Source organism: Anoplolepis gracilipes, chromosome 7, assembly GCF_047496725.1.
Source record: "Anoplolepis gracilipes chromosome 7, ASM4749672v1, whole genome shotgun sequence".
NCBI lineage: Eukaryota > Metazoa > Arthropoda > Insecta > Hymenoptera > Formicidae > Anoplolepis > Anoplolepis gracilipes.
Genome location: NC_132976.1, coordinates 1,791,035 through 1,816,854, shown reverse-complemented (window position 1 = coordinate 1,816,854; position 25,820 = coordinate 1,791,035). Strand labels below are relative to the sequence as shown.

Here is a 25,820-nt window from a genome sequence, read left to right as displayed (position 1 = left end):
ATATCAATGTCTTAACGTCCAGTGTATGAGAATGTATTTCTTGAGAAAGGAAACGTCTGATATAACTTAAAAAACTGTAATATGAATAAAACTAGGTATAGGAGCAACGAAATTTGCCTCGATAATAATGAATGATTAAAATTGACCATTGGTCGTGTGCGTCAATCGTCGATATTTGAAGATAGATAAAACTGACGGGAGATCTAGATAGTATAAGTAATTGATCGATAATCGACGTATATGAACTTTCACACATATCTTTAATTTAGCACGGCTTGAACAACTGAAGCAGATAAAGAGCTCGCTCTTTCTCTCTCTCTCGATATGGTGTCGAGTAGGTAGGAAGGAGTGAGGGATTCTCTAATCGACGGAATTTGTCATAAATGCCATACCGTGGTTTAAGCATACAGTTTACCGTATTTCGCTCGAGTGGCTGCGTCGCTAAAAACTCGCTCGCCGATAAAAATCGCATGGGAGCAACACTCTTGCGATATCCGCGCGATATTTACGAGAATGACTATCGGTATCGCGCTGACAATACTTGTCATTCTTACTTTCGCGCCTGACGGCGGCGTGGCGGGTCTAGGATTTACGCGATTGTTCAACGGTGAGTTACAGAAGGATTACTTCGATAAAAAATCGTCGTGTCGATTCTATTCATCACGTATATAATAAACCGCGCGCCTTCTTCGTTTTGTCTCAAAGCGATCGCAAAGCATCGCGAAAAGCCCCTTCTTCAAATCTAAAGGACGTTATTTTGACGTCTGTATCTTTCACGATTTCCATACAGCTGAAAAGAGGAAAGAGGAAAGAGGAAAATGAATCTTCATCGCGCCTTCGTACGTAATGATGAAAAAGCTTACAGTGAAAATTAAGGTGCAAAACACATCGGTGAGATTTGGCAGAACGTTTGTGGGAAACTTGTAATTGGTGAGAAGTTTGTAATTGGAAAGTTTGTGACAAACTTGTTGAAAGTTCACAATTAATGGGAATTCTAACGCAACTTCTATTTGAAAGCCAGGATATTTACAACTGTAATTCAGAACGTTTCAGTCGTTTTTCAGACCGTTAACAGTTGTTTATTTTGTGTGTGTGTGTGTGTGTGTTGTAAGATTTTTTTCGATTTATTATAAATGCCTATGATAGGCCTTGTTTACACCGATATACTTTGGTACGTGTATATTAAATATTATTGGCTAATCACAGCCATTCCATTCTTTAGAAAAATTGCTAGTAAAGTACTTAATACTCGTATCAAATGCTCGGTGTCAACAAGGCTATTATTGTCTGAAATATAATATTAATATTGATCTTTCTTTTGTTATTATGAATTATAAAAATAATGACTCATATTTTGCTCATATTTATTACTAAATTTTTACAAACATATTTACAAGAACATATTTAGAGACATATTTAATAAAATATGTACGATATTTAATAGATAAATGTGAGCTCCGAACGTAGATCATAATGCAGATAATAATTAAATATTAAATTAAAGATATGAGAAATAAAAAAAATGTAAAAAAAAAAGAGAATGCATAAACAACAATTTTAAATAAACGAACAAAAGCTTCGTCTATAATATATTTTTACGTTTGTATAATTGCACACAAGTGGAAATATAAAATTAAGCAAAAATAAAATTGTTTATAATATTGAAACTAAATGGCTAAATGGTGAAAAATTTACATTGGTATGTTAAGAACAAAGTATAAAAATATAAAAAAAAAATTTATATTGTAGTTACACATTGTTTTGCATCTCCCATAATAAAAAGTAATACAAAGTTGAGATTTCTTGCGCGCAAAAAACAATTTAGAGGCGGATAAAAACATTTGTATTATTTTATTATTTATTTATTATTTCTTCAAGATTTTTGACTGAATCTCTTGTTTGTTCGATTAGACGAGGACTTTTCTACACTCTCGATTCTCGAGGAATTTTCAAATGATGATTTACGTTGGAACAATACTCGCGAGAATGAATGGATCCAATACGACCTTCCAGAAGTCGGGATACCTTATAACACAACTGACAACTGCTCGGGACGTTCGATTAACGAGTTCCCGGAGGTGTTTACTCTGGAGCAGCGTCAACGAGGCGCGATGGTACTCCATATCTTTTTCGGATTCTATTGCTTTATCCTGACGGCGTTCGTCTGCAACGATTACCTGTTACCAACCCTTGACATCATATGCACGCGCCTCAACATCAGCAGCGACGTCGCCGGGGCGACTTTCCTCGCCACCGCGAGCTGCTTCCCCGAGCTGTTCGTCAACGTCGTCGGGACCTTCCTGACCGAGTCCGATCTCGGGGTTGGCACCGTCATGGGTGGCGCGGTCTTCAATACCTTCGCAACCCCAGCATGCGGTGCATTATCGGCGATTCACGTGAGTACACTTAAGTATTGTTAAGCATACCTGCGAATATTAAGCGGGGAATTATCAAGAAGCGATAATGTGTCTTAGAGAAATCTTAGTTTGTTATGATACATCCAGATACGTGTTCTACTTATCTGTATTTATCTGTGTTTGACACGAAGTAGATAGAGGAAAGATATCAAAATTGCAAAAACTATTTTTTTCTTCATTCTAGAGCCTCTGTTCTACAAAAATTTGAAATATGAAAAATATATTCTTATAGATTGTTAACATATTTTTGCAAATTATTTTTTAAACAAATAAAAATAAATAAAAATTGACGTCTGAGAAATTGGTCCCTGAAATTCATTGAAATACGATAAAGATAGAAATAAAACAGATTGACTAATTATCTGTGCAAATATATGCACATATGTATATGTATGTGTCTAATGAAATCTGCATCTACTGTATAATGTGAATGTTATCGATAATGTATTTTTATCTCGCTTACCGACAATTATTTTTATTAATCATACAGTACTTTATATACATTGATATAGATTATAGTTGATATGGATTTATCATCTATCTATGATATATGTATGTACATCGTTGGAAATTATATTTTTATCCGCAACAAGCCATTTTATTGAAACAATATTTATCGTCGATTTCCTAAACAGAATATTTTCTTTGACATGGATTTTTCCATACATTAATATAATTTGTATATAAGCCTGTTCCTTAAGTAAAATTTTATTAACTAAAGACAGACAGAACATGTATGAAGAATTAAATTTTATTTTAATAGTATTTTAATATATATAATTGTGAATTTAGTAACTTAATATAATTGTATCTAATCTATTGAGATTGTTTGAGATTTGATAAGCTTGAAAAAGAATCAGAGAATTAGATTACACTTTGTCTCCTCTTATATAATAAAGTGTGATTATTCACAATACAGTTGATAAGAAAAATTTTGTTAGCATATAGATTACAATGCTCCAGAAAATAGTACACGAACATCTGTAACTTTGAAATGTTAAACTAGAGCAGACTTACATCTCTCGTGCATTATCACTTCCTTTATTATTCCTAATTATTCATTAACAGTAGTAATTAATTTGCAAACATTAATTATAATCTAAGAGATTAAAATCATTACAGAGATTAAAATCAATCCATGATATCATCAATAACGTCAACGAAATACTTTGAATGTCTCGTCAGTTTATTGTGATACGATTAAATGTTTTTTTTTCTTTATTAAACGTGATGAATTATCGAAACATGTATTTTATTTCTTTTTTACGTATTTTATACGTAAAAGTCGTGAATAAAGGAATTTGCAAAGATCTTTTCGTACATTTTTTTATTTTTAATTTTATTTTTTTTAATTATTGCTAAGTTAATTGATGTGTCACTTTCACTCGACACTTATAAAAATTTAATTACACGAGGTGTAAATTCAAATGGCTTTTCTGTTTGATTTCGCGTACAGATTTTTCGACATTTTGCTTCTTTTAATCCGTTCACAAACAGAGATCACTTCTCCGATCCTAAGGTATATATTCGTCTGATTAATTTCCATTTGTTAGTATGCACGCTAAAATGATACTTTGCATTAGTACAAGTCTTACAAATGACAATGACATATGACAATAATCTCTAATATCCGTATTATTCTTTTTATTGTGTCGATAAAGAATATATCGTTTCATTCGCAACATTAAAGATTTATCATTTCATTAATTGTAAGATATAGTTTACAATCTTTTTTACTTCGTAAAAAGTTAGATGAAATTAATATGCAGAAAATTCTTATTCACCGAAGAATGTGAATCATTATGACAAAACTATAGACACTAGAACAAAAAGTATTGCTCTTTTCTTTTAAAAAATTTTAGAATCTCCAATAAATATAATATAATCTTTATAATTTTGATAGATGAGCAAATTTTTTTACTCTTTTTCAATTTTAGTTTAAACTATGAAAATATAGGAAATTCTACAAACTTTATTTGTCGATCTTTTACCGTTACCAGTGGACTAGAAAATTGATTAAACTTTGTAAAGTAAACATAAAAAAATGAAGTGCTTATTCAAGTGCTGAATTACGGGATATCAGCTATAAATGCGACATGTGCGAAATTATGTCAACTGTGTAAGGCCGCGGGTTTCGTGAGTAATTTTTCATGTCTGCCCACACATACATGCTTATGTAAGTAATATTTTTTTATGATTTGCGGTGCAGAATTTATTCGTGGTATTTTTGATAAATATAAGCTATAAGTTTCAATTTTCTTAATTGTGCACTTTACTTTTGAACCTCCTGCGATAAATTTTAAAAATGTAAATGTATGTGTTACGTAATGCTTTCAATATCTTGTTAAATGTTTCTTTAATTTTACTATTATTAATATAAATGTTAATATATAATCATTAAACTGGCTCAAGAAAATAGTCATAATTGCTTACTTATATTTACGTGTACAAAATTACGAAAAATTCAATATGAAAAAGATTATAATAAATAAATTTAGAATAAATATTAAAAAATAAATTTAGAATAAATATTATCGATATAGCATTTATAATATTTTTATAATATAGCTTTTCAATTATAATATTAGAATGATGACTTACTCTGTTGCGCTATATGCTAAATAAAATTGAAACAATTTTTTTACATTGTTTAACAGGCGATACCATTAGAATGGCGAATATTAACTCGAGATTGTATAATTTACGTGATATCAGTCGCCACCTTAGTGGTCGTAATGTGGGATGGCATAATCAAGTTGTACGAAGCCATCATCCTCATGGTACTGTTCGTCACTTATTTGACGATACTGTTTTGCGGCAAATGCTTTGTGCATTGGCATAATAAACTTGCGCATCTTTACACTTGCAAGAACCGCAGTACAATATTTCCCGAAAAAGAAAGTAAGTTCTATCGCTGAGTTCTCTTTGAAATATATCTGTTTTGTGCAATTTCCATATGCCTTTTCACGAATGTGATCAATCTTCCCAGCAGCCAACACAGATATCATATCTGTACGTGTAGCAATATGAAATTCTGTATCGGCTTTTCATATCAGATCGTATTTTAATTCACGTAACACATGCTTTTGTTGTGAACGAAAATGTAACTGTAATGTAAAACGACATTCGAGCTTGAAATATTTTATGTTATATAAATATATTTATATGTCCATTTTAATAAAAATTTTACAAACGAGTTTGGATGTCTTTACAAAAAAGGACGATTGATAATATTTTTTTTTTTTTTTTTAATATATGAATTACATTACACTATTTTAAAAGATAAAGTATCAATTACTCGAGTCTAACTAGAAACTCGCATATCCTCGTAATATCTTTCACGTTAACACGTAATAAATTGTCGACAGGTAATTCAGTTATAACCGTGTGTATGTGCGTTTGTCTAAAATTCTAAAAGAGAGACCGCGTGGACCGCCTATGTATGAATTTTATTATCCAATAGTTCCTAAAGACAAGGAAGAGTCAATGCCTGACGGCATGTACAAGCCGTATTTTCACGGGGAACTCGTGGCGGAATACAGAAAGAGCGTAGTGAGCAACGGTGGTCACAAGTCTTCCTCCGCTAACGACGTGGAGACGCAAAATCACGTGGAACAAACGTCAGAGGAATACGTGGAACCAGGTATTGTATGCGCGTCCCAACTTATTAGCGAAAAAAAAGAATGGACTTAAAAAGCGTTATGCTCCACGATAAAATAAAATAAAATTGACGCTTATTTCTAGATACACCCTTTGTGTGGCCGACCGGAAGTAGCCTGGCGAAAGTCTGGTTCTGGTTCGTTTGGCCGTTGAAGTTGATCTTGTTCGTCACCGTACCAGACAGCAGGTATAAACGATGGAGAAACTGGTATCTGATAACGTTCGTCATGTGCGTGATATGGATCGCGATATCGTCCTACCTGACGTCGTGGATGACGACCGTACTCGGCGACACCATCGGAATCCCGGACTCCGCAATGGGCATCACGTTCCAGGCCGCTGGTGGAAATATGCCGGAGCTCGTCTCGATCGTGATCCTCTCCAAACAAGGTGAGTTTTTTCGAGTCGATCGAATAAAAAAAAATTTATCAATCAGAGAGATCCGAGAGGATGTTAGATAGGGTAAACTAGGGTATGATGGCCAAAGGCTGTAATTTTTTCTATAATCGCTATTTTCGTTTTCACCATTTTTTTATAAATACTATGGCCATCTTTTCCTTAAAAGTTGGGTAAGATGGCCAATGCTTACGTTGTCCTATTTTGATAATATAAAATTTCTATTAAATATTTTCCTTTTAATTTCGATAATATTACGTAATTTAAGCTTCAGCGAAGATATAATATGCCAAACACTATCGAAAAATAACAAAAATAAAAGTATGTTTTTGGCGTTTTAAAAAACTATGGCCATCTTACCCGAGTCGAGTTTACCCTATCAGTTGATTCGGACCAATCTTTCCTTCCACAGGCAACGGAGATATGGCGATGAGTAATACATTGGGTGCCAACACTCTCGACATCCTCCTGTGTCTCGGTTTACCGTGGATGATAAAGATACTTATGTACAAAAAGGATATCAAGATCATCTCGGATGCTCTAAATTACAGCGTGCTCTCGATCATCGTATGTGTCATCGCTTTTTACACGGTGACTGCAGTGTGTAAGTATCGGTTGAACAAAAAAGTTGGCATCATCTGCCTCGTACTATACACGATATTCTTAGTTTTCGCTCTGTTGTTCGAACTGAACGTCTTCTTCTCGGTGAACTTACCCATGTGTCCTTTTTAAAAATATACAGGTTTTATTTAATAATCAATAATTGTTCAACGCGAGAAAGGCAAAGAACTTGAATCAAAATTATTTTTGCCAACTTTGAGATTCAGATACTGAAGAGATCAACGCAATAACAGAAGTTCCTATATATTAAAAGTACTTATTTCTTCGTTAGTTAATTAAAAAAAATTTTTTAATTGCAAAATATTATCATCAAAATATTTCTTTTGTTTTTCAACAAATTAAATTTTACTTCTACAAGTTCAGAGATTAAATCAAGGATATTGTTTTACACATTAAAATATAAATATAGTTTATAATAAAAATAATTTTTTTTCTTATATTATATTATAAGAAAGAAAAGATAGAAAAAAATTTTCTTTCATTTTTCAATTTGTTCTTTATAATTAGCTCTATATACACGAGATGAACTTTGCAAATTTGCGAATCGACATTGTTATATATTAACGTTACAACCTTGATAAAAGTCGTACATTTAGAACACGATATGTACTCATGCAATAATTCTCAATTTCTAATAGGAAACTAATATTCCATAGGTGTCTGAAGTTTTTTTATTTATAGTTTTTATTATAAAAATTATTATATATATATATATATATATAATTTATACACTAGATGTTATATAATGCTGTAAATCATGAAGACGCAAAAGTGTTGTTGAAGTATCTATTTTTGAGATGGGCCAATCGCGCGATCCGTTTGTATTTTCGTTTAGAGTTATACTATACGCGCGTTTATAGACGGAGATCTGGTTATAATTTATATTAATTTTTATAAAGAAACTTTTGCCAAAAAATACGCAACTTCGAAGAGGAATACCGTTCTAAAAATTGCAAACGAGACGTAGATCCCGATATTCGTAAAATTACTCTGCCCATCCCAAACTTGATGTATTATAGTATATAGTATAAATTGGCTATATTATATATTTACAAGCGGACGGCATGACATTTCTTTTCCGATGTCGATTCTCTTTCCGCATTCTACGAGCACGAAGCGATTGATGTCACATCCAATTAATATAAGAGCCTCAATTTCCCCCCCCCCTTTTTTTTTTTTTTTTTTAATACCGTAATATACCGTAAGTTGTTTGAGAAAAATGTAAACTTGCAATTTCATACGATCTCGTACCACATTTTTTATCCTTATTTTTTTCTGTAATATATAATCCTCCTCTCTCTATTGTAAAGATTTCATCTTATAATTGGCAAATGTGTCAATCCATCGGTAACGACACAGTTCAGTGACATTAGATAAAATTCCAATTATCACAGCAATGGTCTCCCAGGATCAGCGATGATAGCAAGATGCCCATCGCAGCATTGGTCCCCTTTGGTCATCCAGGATGTCACCAGTGACCGTACGCGGATATGCCCAATGACCATTAGGATATCCCCTTAGCGATGGGCATCGAGAGCATCCCTCAAGATAGACGACGATTTGTTTTCCCATTGCTGTTGTCCGTGTGTTACGAGAATCAATAAAGCGCTCTTCGTGCTCTTAAAATCGTGGAAACGATCGGGCAATAAAATATCATGACGACGTTCGTTAGTTTCTTTTTATTCGATACGATTAGGAAAGGATTCTGCGTGTCGGAAATATTTTTTTATCTTGTTGGACTCTCAGATATTGCTTTTCTCTCTATTATGGCGTTGCGACCTTGCCGTACCTTGCCTTTCTATCGCATAAAGATACGATGGATTTGCCTATATATGTCAGCGAGATCTATGTTACCTGTTTACGAAAGTAAACAGGCGATAAATAAGTAAAGTAGGCGGTGAAGGCAGAGGTGTACGCAATAGGCCGCGGTGACATTTGCGTCTCTCTTACTTTTACGTAATTCTCTTATTTTGGAATAAATCAATATATTTTAGGAAAAAAGTTAAGAGAGAATATATAAAAATCGATATTTTGGGAAAAATCATAAAAAAACTTTATATATTATGTATATTCTTTTTATATCAATATATATGGTCAATCTTTAACACATGGCTTGTCCTTTGTGGACAATATGTAAAAATTAAATAAAAATTATCGATATTAATTATAATTGCTAAAAGCTATGGTGGAAACTGGTCTTTGCGGAATCGCCTTGACTTTAAAGTGTCTTATCTGAATTATCGTGCAGTCTGCTTTTAGCGTGTTCAAAATCTGTAATATTGATACTGTGTGATATTCTATATTGCAGTAATATATTAATCTTTATTAAGGTACACACAAAGAAACGTAAAGTATAAAAAAAAAATATGCACAAACGTTAAACTATAGGTTTGTTTTCTATTGAAATATGATAAAACAATCAAGCATATGTAAATCCTTGAAATAATTATATATTATATAGGAAAGCTCTTCGTCTAATCTGATTTTAAGAATAAAGTCATCGGATCTGATTCAATCTAAGATACTAATATAATATTATAAGCGATAATAGCATGGGACAACAAAAAAGTCGCGTGGTAAAATGGCAAATTAAAACTATTCTCCGGAAATATATTTCCTTCCTCCTCTGAAGCATTTGTTATAGGACGAATTAATTATCTAATAGCAATTGTAAAGCAGAAGCTTGTCACGCAAAGAGAACTGATGGCTTATTAAAATTATACTCATATGACTAAATAAAGCATTGTCAATTTTACTTGTTTGCCGTGTCGCTATTTTATTTTTGCAAAGCGACACCGGTAGACGATCTCTCATCGGTCTCTCGTTATTTTCAGCTCTGAAGCTAACTTGAACTTGAGGCATCGAGAGATACCACGTTTTTCGTTACCTCTAACGCAGCTTCCATCGATTATTCTTTCGATCGTCGGCAACGAGAGCAGATCGTGCCATCGGCATTTTTACACATCGTAAATATTCGGAAATGTACAAAATAACGAATGATTCACGAATCGATGACGATTATAGTCCCGCTAGATCGCTTTATTTGTAATATATAACGCGAATATATTATTATAATACATTCGCTCGCGATATTTCCCACTTTATCACTTCCAAATATTTACGCTAGATCACCTACATCTCTCGCCTGTAGCTATATATATATATATATATATATATATATATATATTTATATATATATATATATATATATATATATATAATGTTTCGGACAAAAGTTCTGAGTCGAAGAGATCATATTGCGCGCGATAAAAGCGTACTGGCAGCTTCCATTATTATCCCCTTTCTCTCTGAGCGCATGTGACACATCGTACATTTCCAAGAGGCTCTCTCGCATTTATCATCGATAATTGGCTTGACAAGATTAGGTGGAATGTCAATGATATCTATACAGAACGTGAAGAAAATCCCCGCGCGTGCACACACACGCATTCATACAATACATACAGGTAAAAATGAATTTGACTTGCATCACGCGCGCGGATGTAAAATATGACAATGCGTATCGCGCATATATCTGAGAAAAGTTTGAAAGAAATAATCATATAAAACGGACGCACGACAGCGTATCTTTTGGTTCGAAGGAGATTATATATAATATTTTTTTATGTTTCTCGTGTATGTACCTGCTCGTATGCATCTATATACTTTGATCAATAAGATATCAGCACGCGCGTAATTTGAAAAAAGAATTAATTTCATTGAAATTTAATTAAAAATTCATTTGCAGATTTTATGCATCTATACTTTGATCGATAAGACATCAGCACGCGCATAATTTGAAAAAAAAATTAATTTCATTGAAATTTAATTAAAAATTCAATTGCAGATTTTAATCCGAAGAATGTATGTAATGCGTGATATTTTATATATATATATATATATGTTTTTTTTTTTTTTTTAAATAAAAGACATACCTCTCTCTTTTCTTACGAAAGCGAGAAATTTTCTCACAATCTGTTATACTTGAGCAATGTTTGAATGGATTGGAAAAATGTGATAACAAAGATACGATGGACATTGTCATGACTTTTTATGTAACACTTTGGTCTGAAGAAATCACGAGGTAAATAAAAAAGGTTACGGTTTCGCAAAAAAGCATCGATACTTTGTACACAAAGATGTTATTGTGGAGAGATTGCTGTACGAATCTTGTAAGATAAATGATCTTTCTTGAGAATCTGCCGTATCTCTTTGTGGCGAAGCGGAAAGTTCTTGTGGGTGGTAAACAAACAAACATCCCTCTTTTATAGAAACTGTATCTGTTGAAGTAAATAGATCTTTTGTGTACAGTGTGTCCGGCTTTTCAAAGATCCCTTGTAAGTCTACCGTGTAGTTTACATTCGAGTTTAACTGAATTTGCGAATATTTAGTTAATGCATGGCAAACGTGTACGTTTCAGAAAGCATGTGCGCCAATGTAAAATGTAACCACTAAAAAATTTATTACATCCAAGTCTAACGGATAAATGGAATTAAAGAAAAAATAGATTTTAAGTAAAAAGAAAAAAATCGTTTTCTGATTTATTCTACTGATTCAACCGATTTCACCGAAATCATCATTATTTATACTTGTTCTCAATTGTCATTTTTTTTTCTTCTTGCGTAATTGCTCTCTGACTTTTAATTCATCCGCGAAAAAAATCATTTCAAAATATTTTTCTTTATATTTATAGCAATGTATTTTCTGTGAAAAACTTATGCACTGCACATTTCGCGTCTCTTAAAAATACGAGATGATCGGAAACTAAAAACAGATAAATAAATAGAGAAAGGGAGGGAGAGAGAAAAATTGGCGAAAAATATGGGAAAAATTAAGCGCGATAGTAGAATAAATACACATTAGATTGCCGGAGTTAACAAAGTGGTATGCGACATGTATTAGACATGAAAATACCGAATAGAGTACGCAAAATGCTCAGCGTTATTCATTCTTGGTAAATTCTTACGACCTATAACGTAATTTTTATATGATAATCGACGTACTATATCATTCGCAAATCGTCTTTACGCGACCAGTGAATGGCGGAACGAATGTACCTCGCTAGTCACTCGTGAAGACACTCCAAATTCCTGGTCATTCACTACTAGTGTGAGTAGCAAACGGGATTATTAACGGTAAGAATAATGAACACTTGGAATCGCGAATGGAAAAACCTCGACGATAAATTCTCCGGCCGAGGGAGAGAGAGAGAGAGAAAGAGAGAGAGAGAGAGAGAGAGAGAGAGAGAGAGAAAGAGAGAGAAAGAAAGAGAGACTTATGTGGAATAAGCCTAATCGTTTCTCTGAAAATGCTTTCAAAAAGCGCGACATGCGATTCCATTGTAACACGGGAAAGATCCCGGGTGCGCGACATCGCGTCTATCATATATATATCTCCTCTACATAATCTACTTATAGTCCACGAAATGACGTTACGCGAGAGAGCAGATACAAATATGGTGCGTGAAGAAGTACCCGACTGGTGTCTCGCCAAGTTGCCGAAAAAATTGTGTCGTTCTCGTAATCGTTAAGTAAGTATTGTCATCGACTCGTGTTTATGTATTTGTGCGTGTGTGTGTGTGTGTGTGTGTGTGTGTGTCTCGTATGTACAATCGATCTACGCCGCGATCGAAGGGGTGAAAAGCGAGAGCGTGGATGTGGACGTGAGAGAGAGAGACACGTGGGATGGACTTTCCACGACGTGTCCATCCATTAGCCCGGTCCTTGGCGGGCTTTGACAATACCGAGGGGGCAGCGAGATCGCCGTCCGCGCATCTCACTGTATCTCGCAGAACGGCATCTTGTTGTTCACCTCCTTGGTCTGCTCCTGATCCTGACTGTTGCCGCCCTCGCTCTTCGGGCTACCCGCATCCTCGACGGAGCCCCCACCGCTGCCGTGGGGGCACATCGATTGTCATCTAAGCGCCAGGGTGGATATCATCGGCGGTCGGGACGGTTTGTTGTCAAGAATCCTCTCGAGCTCGCTCATTATGCTCGCGTTCAATTTTGGGATAAGCTGAAAATATTTGCATATTTGCCGCTACTTCTATTTCTTTTTTTTTTTTTTTTTTTTTTTCGATCTTTAATTGATTTCGCGTTGGAAATTATCATATTCCTTATAATTGTAATTCTAATTGAGGGAAATTGTAATAATTATATTTGATTTAATTAATTTTAAATTAAGCGTCAAATTTTTCATTGATTAATTTAATTTAATAAAAATTTTCTATTAATTAATTATATTTATTTAATTTAATTTGATTTTGTTAAGCATTAAATTTTTATCTAAAAGGCAACGCGAAATCAGCTGACACTTGTCGATAAGCGACGCAGTTTATACACGACTTTAAGTATCGGTGTGCTATCTGACGATGATAAGAAAAGTATTATCAATTTCGATGTTAATCTTACACATTGCGTTCAAGCAGCCTTTAGAAAAACAAACAGTTTTGTTACCTGTAAGCTTTGGAGACTCTCGTACAATTGATCTATATTGGATGCACCGAGCAGAAGGCACTGAACACTTTCATTCTTTAAGGACCACGCGATGGCCAGTTGTCCAAAAGAACAGCCTAGTCTCTCGGCCAGAGCGTACACGTCCCGCAATTTATCCGAGTATTTTCGAGTCTCATCGTCGGCGGATTTGTCTTTCCACGCGTACTCCTGCGTCAAAGTGTGTAAGAACGGAAATTAATTCCAGAACAAGTCGTAAATCATATCTCGTATCTCCATATTATTAGATACGATAAGACATTTTTCAGAATTATGTAATTTGCATATTTATTTAATGGACTAATAAAAGTTGCGTATTATCTCTACTTCATAACTTTATGGTGGCATCAGTCCCGATTAATGTAAGCTTCAAAATAAATAAGAGCGAATGATATGGTGCTTTTTTCATTATATTTTACGTAAATATACGCACACGTTATATATTTCTGTGAATATATTATTTACGACGAAATCATACCTCCTTGTACAAAGATTGAGTTTCATCTTCCGTCCAACTGAACGAAGAGTATTTGTTCTGAAATCATAAAGATTATTTCTTGTTAGGATATACAAGAAATAACAATCCTTCGTCTTCAGTAGTTTAGATTGAAAAAAGATACTTTGAATATCAAGAATAACGATACTACTGCTGAGTGACAATTCTGCGATATACCCTCGAGACGTTTTTATTGGATTATTTCAAAGTATATAGAGCTGCGCTTTTACTTATTCCATAACGTATACATATATATATATATATATATATATATATATATATACTTACTTTATAAGAGGATCTCGAGAGGAACGATACTCCGCAATCTTCCGGCTTTGAAGAGACCATTCCGATGGTGACAGTGGACCATGCCATTAAACCAACGCCTGTAAGAAACAAGAGTTTACTTTTGAAGTAGTGGAGGGAAGGTACATGTATAGATTGACAAAATGTCGCGATCCTACGTGCAATAAATTAATTACCAATTTTGTTATACAATTCTGGCATATAGAGCTCGGGTTTCTCTCTGTAAAACAGATGGTACTCCGCTTGCTCGACGATCGGCGTCACGCAGTTGAACTGCCGACAGTTCGTGTATGCTTCCATGATCTCCACGGGTGTCCATCGCGACGTACCCCAGTACATTACCCAACCCTTGCTTATAACGTAATTCATAGCGCGAACGATCTCTGAAATGAGATCACGCGAATACGTGAGATACAAGGGACGAGACAAGGGACGTTCCTTCATCGTCGCGTGGAAAAAAATTGCTCAATGATTGGTGTGAACGATGCGAAAAATCAATACATATTATTTTTAAAACGGATACAGGTATTTTACTGTGAGAGAGAAATAATATATCTATCTCTTCTAGAGAAAGAGAGAAAGCAGAGAAGTGTGTGTTTTCAAGCGTATGGGGATAAAGGTAAAATAGTAGCCAAAAATAGTCTTCACTTGCATACATTTTCTTTTCGCACGATATTGAAGCATCATACATTAACGCGATACATAAACACAGGAGGAAATTTATACACATATCGATAAAAAGAAAATAAATACATACGAGGTACATACATATATATATATATATATATATATATATATATATATATATATATATGTATACATATATATATACACTTTTACAACAATAACTTTCCATTTTCACTATAAGAGTATGTAAAGTATAGAAAAAAAAAGCATACGGTAACTATTACGGCACAGTGCAACTGCCAAACATCAAATCGTCACTATAACGGAGATCTTTTCCTCATATAAAAAGTTATATTAATAAACTTTATAACGTTATATAATAAAGATTCAATACTTTTTAAATTTTTTTTGTATATATGGACTGAAAAGATTTCTCATGTTTTCTGTGAAATTGAATTGCGTTATGCAATATGGGAATCGATAGCATCTTATTAGATTTTTTATTAATTATAAAATCATTTTTCTTATTTTTTTTTTATTGCATAACACTATCCAATGGACTCGTGTTTTATAAATATGAACAAAATAACTAATATTCTTAAATCGATTTATTGTATTATAAATAATTCACGATCTTTTTTTTAAAGCTTGAAAATTGCAATTTTATTTTCAGCTTGCAGTTAACCTTGACGAAAAATAATTTTACCTTTATCCATGAAAAGCAGAATTTATTATACGAAATGATTTCTCTATGGAGAGAACTGCATTTAAGCAGATTCTTATCAAAATATCGATGAGGAATATAATGCTTTCAGCTCTTCACATTTAAATTAATTAAATAGCAGTCTAACATTATAAATCATCAACTATGTATAACAGTATCGATTATAAATATCTTTTTAATCGAAATTAAAAATAAAAAATTGATTAAAGATAATCCTTTGAAAAGAAATTGAAATAAATTGTCAAAGGGACATGTAATAAATTTAAACGGTTACAGAAAGTAGTATATCTTTCGATACGATATTTAATCTTTCATCTTTAATATATTTAAATTTTACCTTTCCGCGATATCAGATAATTTTCTTTTTCTTTTTTTTTTTTTTTTTGCTTCTCTACAAAATAAAGAGCAACAACGTTTTTTTTTTTTCATTAAAATGAAATATTACGTTGACAAGAGGCTTGAAATCACAGTTATTATTACAGTATATCTCATAGAGTACATTTTGTGCAGTGAGTTTTGTGCCGCAAGTGTGTGAATGAAGGAATGGGCGAGGAAGGATTCGAATCTTTGAGTATCACTCGCAAGAGAAAATTAAGAAGGTGGAAAGTTACCTTCCATCGGACACATTGGATCGACTTTGTGGATCATGACAATGTCGATGTACGACAGTTGCAGCCTGACGAGCGAAGCTTGCACGGACTCGATAATGTGTTTCCGCGATAGCCCGCGACCCTCGGTCCTATCAAGAATGGTAGATATTATCAATCTCATCATATACAATACAAAATAACGAATTAATATTATCAATGGATTTCGATTTAAAAATGATATATGTATTATGGTCTCTTGGTTTGATTTTTTTCTCCGGTTCGCGATTCCGAATACGAGCGGCGAACAAACAAGAGGCGGCCTGCGACGCTTAAATGCACGGAAACCTAGTTATCGATCCACATGTCAAGGCAGAGCCTCATATTCACACCGTCTACTTAATATTAAACGAGGTCGTCTCGTACCGAGATTCACTTTTCTACAGTATCCTTCCCTCTATCGAATTTTCGTTTAAAATAAAAGCGGCGATTTATGGAGTGAGTACCCTCGCGCCGATTAATCATCTCGACAGTATATCAATTTAGAGAAAAGGTATTTTAAGGAAAGGCTCTGTTTTCTGTATCGATATTGTTCTTGTATTCTTTACCGATATACGCAATCGATAAATATACGGTATGTGTGATAAGGTATCGATAACCTTCGAGCTATGAAATGATTGGCAACTTTACAGTTTGTAATATCTTTCTGATAAAATGAAAAAAAAAAAAAAAATTCAATTCTTCGAAAATCTAATACATCATCCAACTCGCTTCTCTCGAATAAAATTTTCGTACAATTCTTTTTTTTTTTTTTATTTCGTATAACGATTGTGTTGAAAATCATAAACAGATCTGCGATTCGATAACAGAAAGAGAAAAGACATCCTTCTGAATTCATCTACTTTTTACGGTTTACAAGCATCACGTACAATATCTAACGTATATCATGGTCTACATAGAATACGCTAGAGTGGGGAACGTTCGCGAGAGAGGGATGAAGTTCGCAGGTCGGTGAGCGTAAGAGTTCGATTATACACTGAAGCCATCGATCGAGAAGCACAACACGTATATGGAAAAAAGAAAAGGAAAAAAAAAACTTGTTCGCGCTTTCGCGTGCAGCAGCGTTACAACAACATCGAGAGAACCACCGACGAGAGCCACTATATATACAAGGTTTTCGAAAAGTCCTAAAACGGTCGAATATTTCGAAAATAAAGCATTTTAGAGAAGAATGTTTCAAATAAAAGTTGTTTGGTCCGAAAAGCGCCATTGGTTTGATCTTGGATAGTCGTTTGAAGGTGATATAAAGGTCACCTTGAATTTCTTAAATGGGACACCCTATATATTTTTGCATACTCTTGTAGTTTAGCTCGAGAGCTTTCCAAAGCACTATAATAAAATATTTTTTCATCAAGTATTTTTCGAGTCACCTACAAAATATCTTGTAAACATTGTTACATTGTCCGATCAGTCAAGGCACGACTCGGACATAATCCAGCCAGCCAATCAAGGCAAGATTTTTTATCAAAATCCTGAAAAAACTTTGAAGCCTCATAACTATAGTATTTTGGAAAGCTCTCGAGGTAAACTACAAGAATATCAAAAATATATGGGATGTCCTATTTAAAAAATTCAAGGTGACCTTCACACAACTTTCAAACGACTATCCAAGGCCAAATCAATGGTACCATTTTATGGCGCTTCTCGAACCAAACAACTTTTGTTTGAAACATTTGTCTCTAAAACGCTTTATTTTCCAGATATTCGACCGTTTCAGGACTTTTCGAGAACCCTGTATATACATATATACATATACATATATATATATATATATATATATATATATATATATATATAGACAGTCACTCCCGCTATTATCAATGCTCGCTAAACATCATCATCGCACGACGACGCCACCAAATGACACCGAGAACACGCGTAAAACACGGCTGGAGGCCCGGGGCCACGTACTCTACTCACTTGGTGTTCCAGTAAATTTTCGTCGTCACGACGTAACTGGAACGGTTCCAGGCGCGCCTCAGCAGGATGCGACCGAATTGGATTTCCGCGCGGTGGCCGCTGTGCGCCTCGCTCAAGTCAAACACATTAATCCCGCTGTCGTAGGCGAGCGCGACGACGGCCTCCGCGGTCTCCTCGCTGCCGCAGCCGCCCACGCCGAAGGTGGTCCACGTTCCTGCGCCCATAAAACCAATCAAGCGACATCAGCGACCGTTTCACGCGGCCCGCGAGGCCGTGCGATCGAAGTCGCGGCGACGAAACCGACGTGTCGCCTGCATCCGAGCTGCGATCTAGTACCAGCACATTTAGCTTTCATCTACAAGTATATTTCGCAAAAAAAAGCGACATTCCGTCCTAGAAGACCAGGTGCTAGCGTGCAAGGCCGGCTCGAAAACATTCGAGGGGATTAATCCTCAACAGTTTGCGAAAAATATGTTTCTGCCCATACAGCACAGAAAGATTGTATACACATTGCAACAATCTTTCACTGCAATATTGCAAATTCACTGAGAAATGTTGCTGCATCAATGCTGTGGGATTTCAGTAATGTTAAAATGTCCGGAAGATTGCAACGAAATATAGCAATATTGCAATGTTATAAATTTGCAATAATGCATTGTTACTGCAATCGTCGACTGATGTTGCATATAAGAGAATTTGTTTCTGATAGATAATTATCAGGAGCATATAGACATATAAAATACAAAAAAGTTGAACTTAAATGTTTGTAATAATTTTTTTTATCTAAAAAATATTATATTAATAAATTTACATAAAATTATATATATAATTTATTATGTGTATAAATTTATAATATAATATTTCTTAGATAAATATTATTGCAAACATTTATTTTAAATTCAACTTTTTCGTATTTTATATGTTTCGTATGTTTCCTATCTGTTTTACCCTAAAAAAATATAATTATAAAATTTTGATTTTGAAATTTTTCCAAAATATTTATGTTATGTTGCAACAACTGTGCTGATATTTTGTGAATTTATATCTCTGCAATGTTTCATTGCAATTTGCAATATTGCAACGTTTCTGCAATGTAATTGCAATGATGCGTGCTGTATGGGTGTATTGTGTGTAAATTGTAAATGCGGAGAAAAAATGTTATAGTAAAAGTTACAATATAATTTGTATACCCGTGAAATATTGTATAAGAGAAATCACAGATATAAAAATCAGATACTTTATTCACAAATATAAATATTATATATGTGTTTCTATTTTATAAAAAGTATTATAATTATTTTGATGTACAATCATTAACAAATAATAAAACAAAAATGCGTCATTTACAATTTTTATAGTAATAAATAAATATCGATCTTAAAATGTCTCATTATGTTCCAGCTTTACAATAAATGTTGTAAAAAATATATTTTTTATGTAATTTGTACTGCAAAATTTTCTCCGTACATTATATCGAGATAAAGATGATTATGTAATGATAATAATAATTTTGTTAAAATTTGCTACACACACATATATGTATATTCTTGAAACAAAAATATAAAATTCAATAATACTACTAATAAGCAGAATACATATGTTTTATATATATATACGTTACACATAAAAATGGCTACATATATACGTAAGAGGCTAAAATTATGATTAAAAATACAAACATGAAATAAATAACTAAGCATGAAATTCGTAAAGTTTGTACATTCGAAAAATTTGCATTGATAAATTTCCCTTGTGCCGAAAGTAAGAATTATTATTATATTCTTATTTAATTGTAAACTCATTGTATATTGCTAATTTTTAATAATTTTTTTAATAATGTTTTATTTTTACAATAGATAAGAAATTTTATTATAGAATTTAATCATGTCATAAGTTACAAATTTATATAATTCCATAATTTTGCTCTAACGCCAAATAGTTCTTCATTATTCTTATTTAATTATTATTATTAAATTCCTTATTTAAAGTGTCTCGCGATAAGAAAATAATACTTTATTAACGCTCAAAATTCGAAATATTTGCGTTTATAAGACCAAATACTCACGTGCGATTAAACATATATACATTTAAAAATTATCCTCGTATTTCATATTAAAATACTTGTATAAGAATTTTATTTGTACCAATCAATTTATCAATTAAATATTTATACTTGCGTACTATTCTTTTCGTTACTTTTAATTTTATATAAAAATGTATTGTGTAATAACTATTACGTTTTATTAATGTCTCCTATGTACCTGTTCCGATTGTAGTTTGAAGGATAATGATAGGACACGTTGTACCTGCTTGAGCTCGAGGCTCGAGTCTTGCGTGAACGTCAACAAACGTAGGCATTCCTATGAATGCCATTGACGTTTATGTTTGTTGACCTTCGCGCGATGAGAGTGAGACTCGAATGTTGAGCTCAAACATTAGTAACGTGTCCTATCATTATCCTTCGAACCGCGATCGCGAGAAGTACGCAGGAGACACTAAACGTGATACTCATTATAGTTGACTGAATTATCAACGAGTGCAATTCCAGCGATATGACACAATAAAAAATGATATCGTGACGATGATTGTTTAATGGCATATTTTACGCAGTAAGTATGTTTATTTGAAATAGAAATCAAAGCGATAGGGGGGATAGAATAATTGACGTTACATTATTAATAAAAATAGTAACTTCCAAATCTGAAAAACGACAAGAAAATTATTTTCGCTCGAGTAGAAAAATCAAAGGTATAATAATTTCAATATATGTTTTTACGGATGAAATCATAGGTCGTAAATGTCGCGATAAAACAACAATTTATGATGTCCCGTCCCCTATCGGCCTCGATTTCTATTTCAAATGGATATATTGCGTGAAATATATGCTCAAACAGCCATCATCACGATTAATCGTACGTATTGTCGCAAGATGTAATTAATTATGTAAACTGATAATCGCTAACATAATACTGTGTAACAATTAGCGTTTAACATTTGTCAGCATTTTTCGCACATTTCGCGCTTCTCAAAGGATAGGGTGACGATATACAGAGCTCGTTTGAATAACAAAAATACGACATGTAAACAGCATTATTATGCATTATTTTACTTCGATCACAATGTAATAAAGTGCGCGTCGCGTACGAGATTAATGTCGGGAGTGCCGTGTAAAGTATCGCGTGATGACAAAGCATCGTTTTGCTAATTGTCCGTAACCGTAATTAATGCTTTAGTGTTTTCGCGAATGAGTACCAGAAAAAGGAACAGAAGATGATAACAAGAGAAAAGGAGGAGGGGAAGAAAGAGGACTAGAATAATAATGGAACGACGCACGTGAGATGAAAACTTGTTTAATTTATCATTTAATATTTTTTATTAATTTATTTATTACTTATTATTTATTACAAGATTAATTTGTTTATTTATTTTCATGATAATCAATTTTAGTATATATATTTTATTATATATTATGTTGTGACTTGGGAGAAGGGTTTGGCACACAATGTTGTAATTTTTTTTACACATGTAGAGATTGGTGTTTCGTAGTTTTCTTGTTATTTATTTACTTTATATACGTTTTGTGCTTTTATAATAATTTTATCGTTCTACATGCATACGTAGCCATTTCTGAAGAGTTGCTTAATATCAGAGAGAGAGAGAGAGAGAGAGAGAGAGAGAGAGAGAGAGTGAATTTTTAAAATTTTTTCTTTTCCTAAAATACTCAAACTTGAATGAGATTAATAATGGCGGTAATATAATCGGTTTATAAATTAAATTACTGTTGAATCAAATTCAAACTAGAAAGTTTCATGTTACGGATTCAGTATAATTCATTTCTTGCGAATCTTTAAACTTGTTAAATCAAATTCCAAAGAGTCTTTATTAATAAATTGCTTTAAATTCACATTTGGAGGATATCCAGCCGGCCTTGCTGACGTACGAATATTGCAAAAGAAAATTTGAAGCTTATATGCGCTTAAGAAAGAACCATCAATAACATGAAAAACAGTGAGCGAGGCATTCGCGGAAGAATCTGTGAAACTATAGAAATTCACAAAGAAAACATCGCGAGAGAAAGCTTATTTTTCCTCTAAATTAGCATTACAATAGTTTTTTTAAGCGTGCAAAAATGTCCGATTTTTACTATCAAGAATCAGTTTGAAAGGATAAAATAATCCGTATCTAATAAAATTTAAATCATTTTATTGAAAAATGCTTTAGATAATAAAAAATGCTCAACTTTTAACGAAGAATAATAGAACAGCGATATTTTTGATATTTCGAAATGGAAAAAATTATTTTTTCAATTTGTAATGTTTAGAGTAACTTGAAGCGCTTATACTAGATATCAGCGCAAGTGTGTTTTATCTACGCAAGCTACCGATTCAGCCATCACACACACACACATAAATGATCAACTATAAAAGTGTGTCATCATATATTTCGCGTCCTCCTTTCGGAGAGCGCGAGGGAAATTGAAGAAAAAAAAAAAAAAAAAAAAAAAGTGTGCGTTGGCGGTAAGACAGTATTACATAAATAATAAATGCGAAAACGCAAATTGACAGCCAAGAGTCTCGACGCGGGTTGAGACGAGAGGTAATAAAAATCCGATAGCCGCGAGATGTATCCATTTCAAGATCGATTTGCGACACGTGCCGCGAGAAGGGATGGTGGTGGTTCTACCTACATATATAAATACGATATGTACATGTACATGTCAGCTGGAGAAGCTTTCGCGAGAGAAAGAGAAAGAGAGAGAGAGAGAGAGAGAGAGAGAGAAAGAAAGAGAGAGAGAGAAGAATCTCAGAAATGACTCTATGAAAGTGGGGGGAATACATTCAGCGTACCTAATCCAACATTGGAAACACGTAGACCGCTTTTGCCCAAGTTGCGGTAGCGAATACCTGGCGAAGGGTGCTGCAAACGTTGCGCTTGTGCGGCAATGCAGCTAGTTAGTAGCTGCTCTTTCGTTCCGGTCGTGTTGCTGCAGTGCACGCCCGAATCTGCACCTACGCCGCCGCCGCCGCCGCCGCCGCCGCCGTTGAACTCTTCCATGCAATCCAAACTTGCTATGGGTGCACGGCAGCTGCGCATACAAGGTGCACGAGTTATCGCGTGTACCGATATCTCTGTGTACGTACGTTCGCTATCGTGTAACTCGATTATGATCGATCGGTATATCTCGGGGTGTTTCAGAAGCGCCGGATGTTTGCCGCGTTGGAGAGAGAGAGAGAGAGAGTTCTCCGCCTTATCGGATATTTTTTTTTTTTTTTTTTTTTTTTTTTTTTTCACGCAAAACTGTTCCCGATCGTCTCTTTAATTTTATCTTGAAATATTAAATTAACACGGTTTGTAATAAATGTCTTTTTAAAATTATTTCTTTGCGCGTATTTTATTGTTCGATGTAGCTTAAATTTAAATTTAAATAAATTAAAATTGAAATAATTCAACAAGGTTTTGCTGTTCGTTTATAAATCCCTTTAAGATTTATTTTTACTTCCTAAAATTCGGTAATTATCAATGACTCTCTATTAAAGCAACTATTATTATATTTCTTGTAATTTTTGAGATTGAAAGAAATGTATATTCGATCGTCGTGGAACATCCCGTATTACTTTGATCCTATCCTGTCGCGCCGTTTAATCACATGCATTGCTTATATGCGCGCGCATGGGTGCATATGTGCATGCAACGATATACGTGTGCATGCGGCGCGTGTATCCATCGTATATGTACATGAATTTCCGAGAATTTTCAATCGTATTAATAATTTGCCACATAGCGTTGAGTACTAAAGTTAGAAAGACTCTCTGTTCCAGATCTTAAACTTGAGTATTTCTGAATATCAGCAAGGCTCATTTACTTTGCACATCTAACAAGTTTTGGCAAAATCTCTGACTCTGAGAGTAGGGGGGGGGGAAGGGGAAGAGAGAGAGAGAGAGAGAGAGAGAAGGGTGGTTAAAACTCATGAATATTCCTTACAAGTAGCGTTACATCTGTATCTGACGTGTCATGCAAATATGGAAATATTAAATCCGCGCATGTCGACTCTCTCTCTCGGCTTAATATCACAATCGCCGAACTAAGTGTCCGAGATTTATTGAGACAAAATTCAGACACGCGAATAATTTCGCGAATTTTTTGTGAGCGTGAGCGATATCGATAAGAAATGCAACCGCCTTTCAATACATAATTACGAGTTATTTAAAATGAAAATTCACCGCCCATCAATATTCAACGCAAAGTTCGATCGCGCCGTCTCACTCTGGGGGATCATACGTTCTCCCTCTACGGATTAGAGTCTTACACATGATATACAGACGCAGCGGAGGGAAACTCTTATTACGGCCAAAGTTAGCTCTCCAAGAGTGACGTTAATGCAAGCTCGTGCACACTCCAGTGCTCCTGTTACTCGTATATAGGGGAGGGGGGAAAATATACATCGGTGCAATAAAATTCTCGTCGATGACACATTTTCATCGAGTTACTCGTGTTTGAATGTCGCATGAATTTTGTATCGTTTCGTCGATTTCGTATTACAAGTGCAGTTTTATATTGTTATTAACGCCTTTTCCTTGGAAACGTCTAGGTGCGTTACGTAGGTGCACCTTTAAAAGCTAAAACTACCACCACGAGTACGTCGCCGCCGCCGCCGCCGCCGCCGCCGCCGTCGCCGTCGCCGCATGTGGGTCACCGGCGCGGGGACGACGACGCGGCACGATAGGTTTCAGGTCGGGGAATATCGCCTTTCGCTCGAGTGCCCGATATACATATACATCATGTATACCGATCACTTTGCCCGACATTATCTAGACACAATCACTTTGTGAACTAATCGCGCTTAATAATTATTAAAGCCCCCGCCGAAATATCTTTCTCGATAATTCGCCTTCTCTCGTGAGGCCAAGTTGTATCGACGGGCAATCAACACGATAGCGCAATGGAATATATTAAAATAAAATGGAATGCATACAAGAATTACAAGAGGCTTAAAAAATGCAAGTCAATTTATATGGAACGAATTTTTATAGAAAAATTTGAATTTTTACAAACAATCCGTTTCGACGTTGTTTGACAAAGAAACGCGATAAAGATAAAAGAATAAAGTAATTTAATTTGGGAAAATTAATTTATAAAAAATTTATTTTAATTTAATAAATTTTAATTGATAAATTTAATTAATACTCATGTTAATATATCATTAAATTTCGATTTACTTATTTTTTTTATATCCACCGAAATTAACGAGGTAGATTGTCAAAAGGATGTCTCGAACTGTGTGATTTTTCGATTGACAAGTCTCGCGCTTTGACGTTTGTCGCGATAGTGAACACATGGAGAGGAAAGCGAGTCTCTTTCGCGAGAGATGATTGTGCTATTACATACCGATAGATTGTAGGCAGTGGATAAGAATCGTCGTCCTCCATACTGCTGTTCGTGTTTGCGTTGTTGTTCGTATCATTTCCCGCCGTCGAGGCATTGCCAAGATTACACAGCATTAATCGCGACATTATA

The 25,820-nt window shown here is 34.2% G+C and overlaps 2 protein-coding genes across 3 annotated transcripts; one reads left to right on the top strand and one right to left on the bottom strand.

Moving 5' to 3' along the window:
- Window positions 1-152: 152 nt before the first annotated feature.
- Window positions 153-9,567, top strand: LOC140668230 (sodium/potassium/calcium exchanger 4). 2 transcript variants are annotated; one of them, XM_072897058.1, is made up of 6 exons: window positions 153-607; window positions 1,912-2,396; window positions 5,075-5,318; window positions 5,881-6,060; window positions 6,162-6,467; window positions 6,886-9,567. In XM_072897058.1, exons 1-6 carry the CDS (start codon window positions 514-516, stop codon window positions 7,203-7,205), a joined length of 1,629 nt encoding a protein of 542 aa, XP_072753159.1. In that variant the 5' UTR covers window positions 153-513; the 3' UTR covers window positions 7,206-9,567. The 2 variants fall into 2 exon arrangements, with proteins under 2 accessions (XP_072753159.1, XP_072753160.1); XM_072897059.1 differs by lacking the exon at window positions 153-607 and adding an exon at window positions 714-891.
- Hk (potassium voltage-gated channel subfamily A regulatory beta subunit hyperkinetic) lies at window positions 8,525-25,820 on the bottom strand. The gene is made up of 9 exons (XM_072897067.1): window positions 25,692-25,820; window positions 23,153-23,391; window positions 18,306-18,519; window positions 16,350-16,477; window positions 14,564-14,770; window positions 14,370-14,467; window positions 14,064-14,120; window positions 13,550-13,756; window positions 8,525-13,109 (listed from the first exon to the last, which is right to left on the bottom strand). The coding sequence occupies exons 1-9, from the start codon at window positions 25,814-25,816 to the stop codon at window positions 13,008-13,010; spliced, it is 1,377 nt and encodes a 458-aa protein (XP_072753168.1). The 5' UTR covers window positions 25,817-25,820; the 3' UTR covers window positions 8,525-13,007.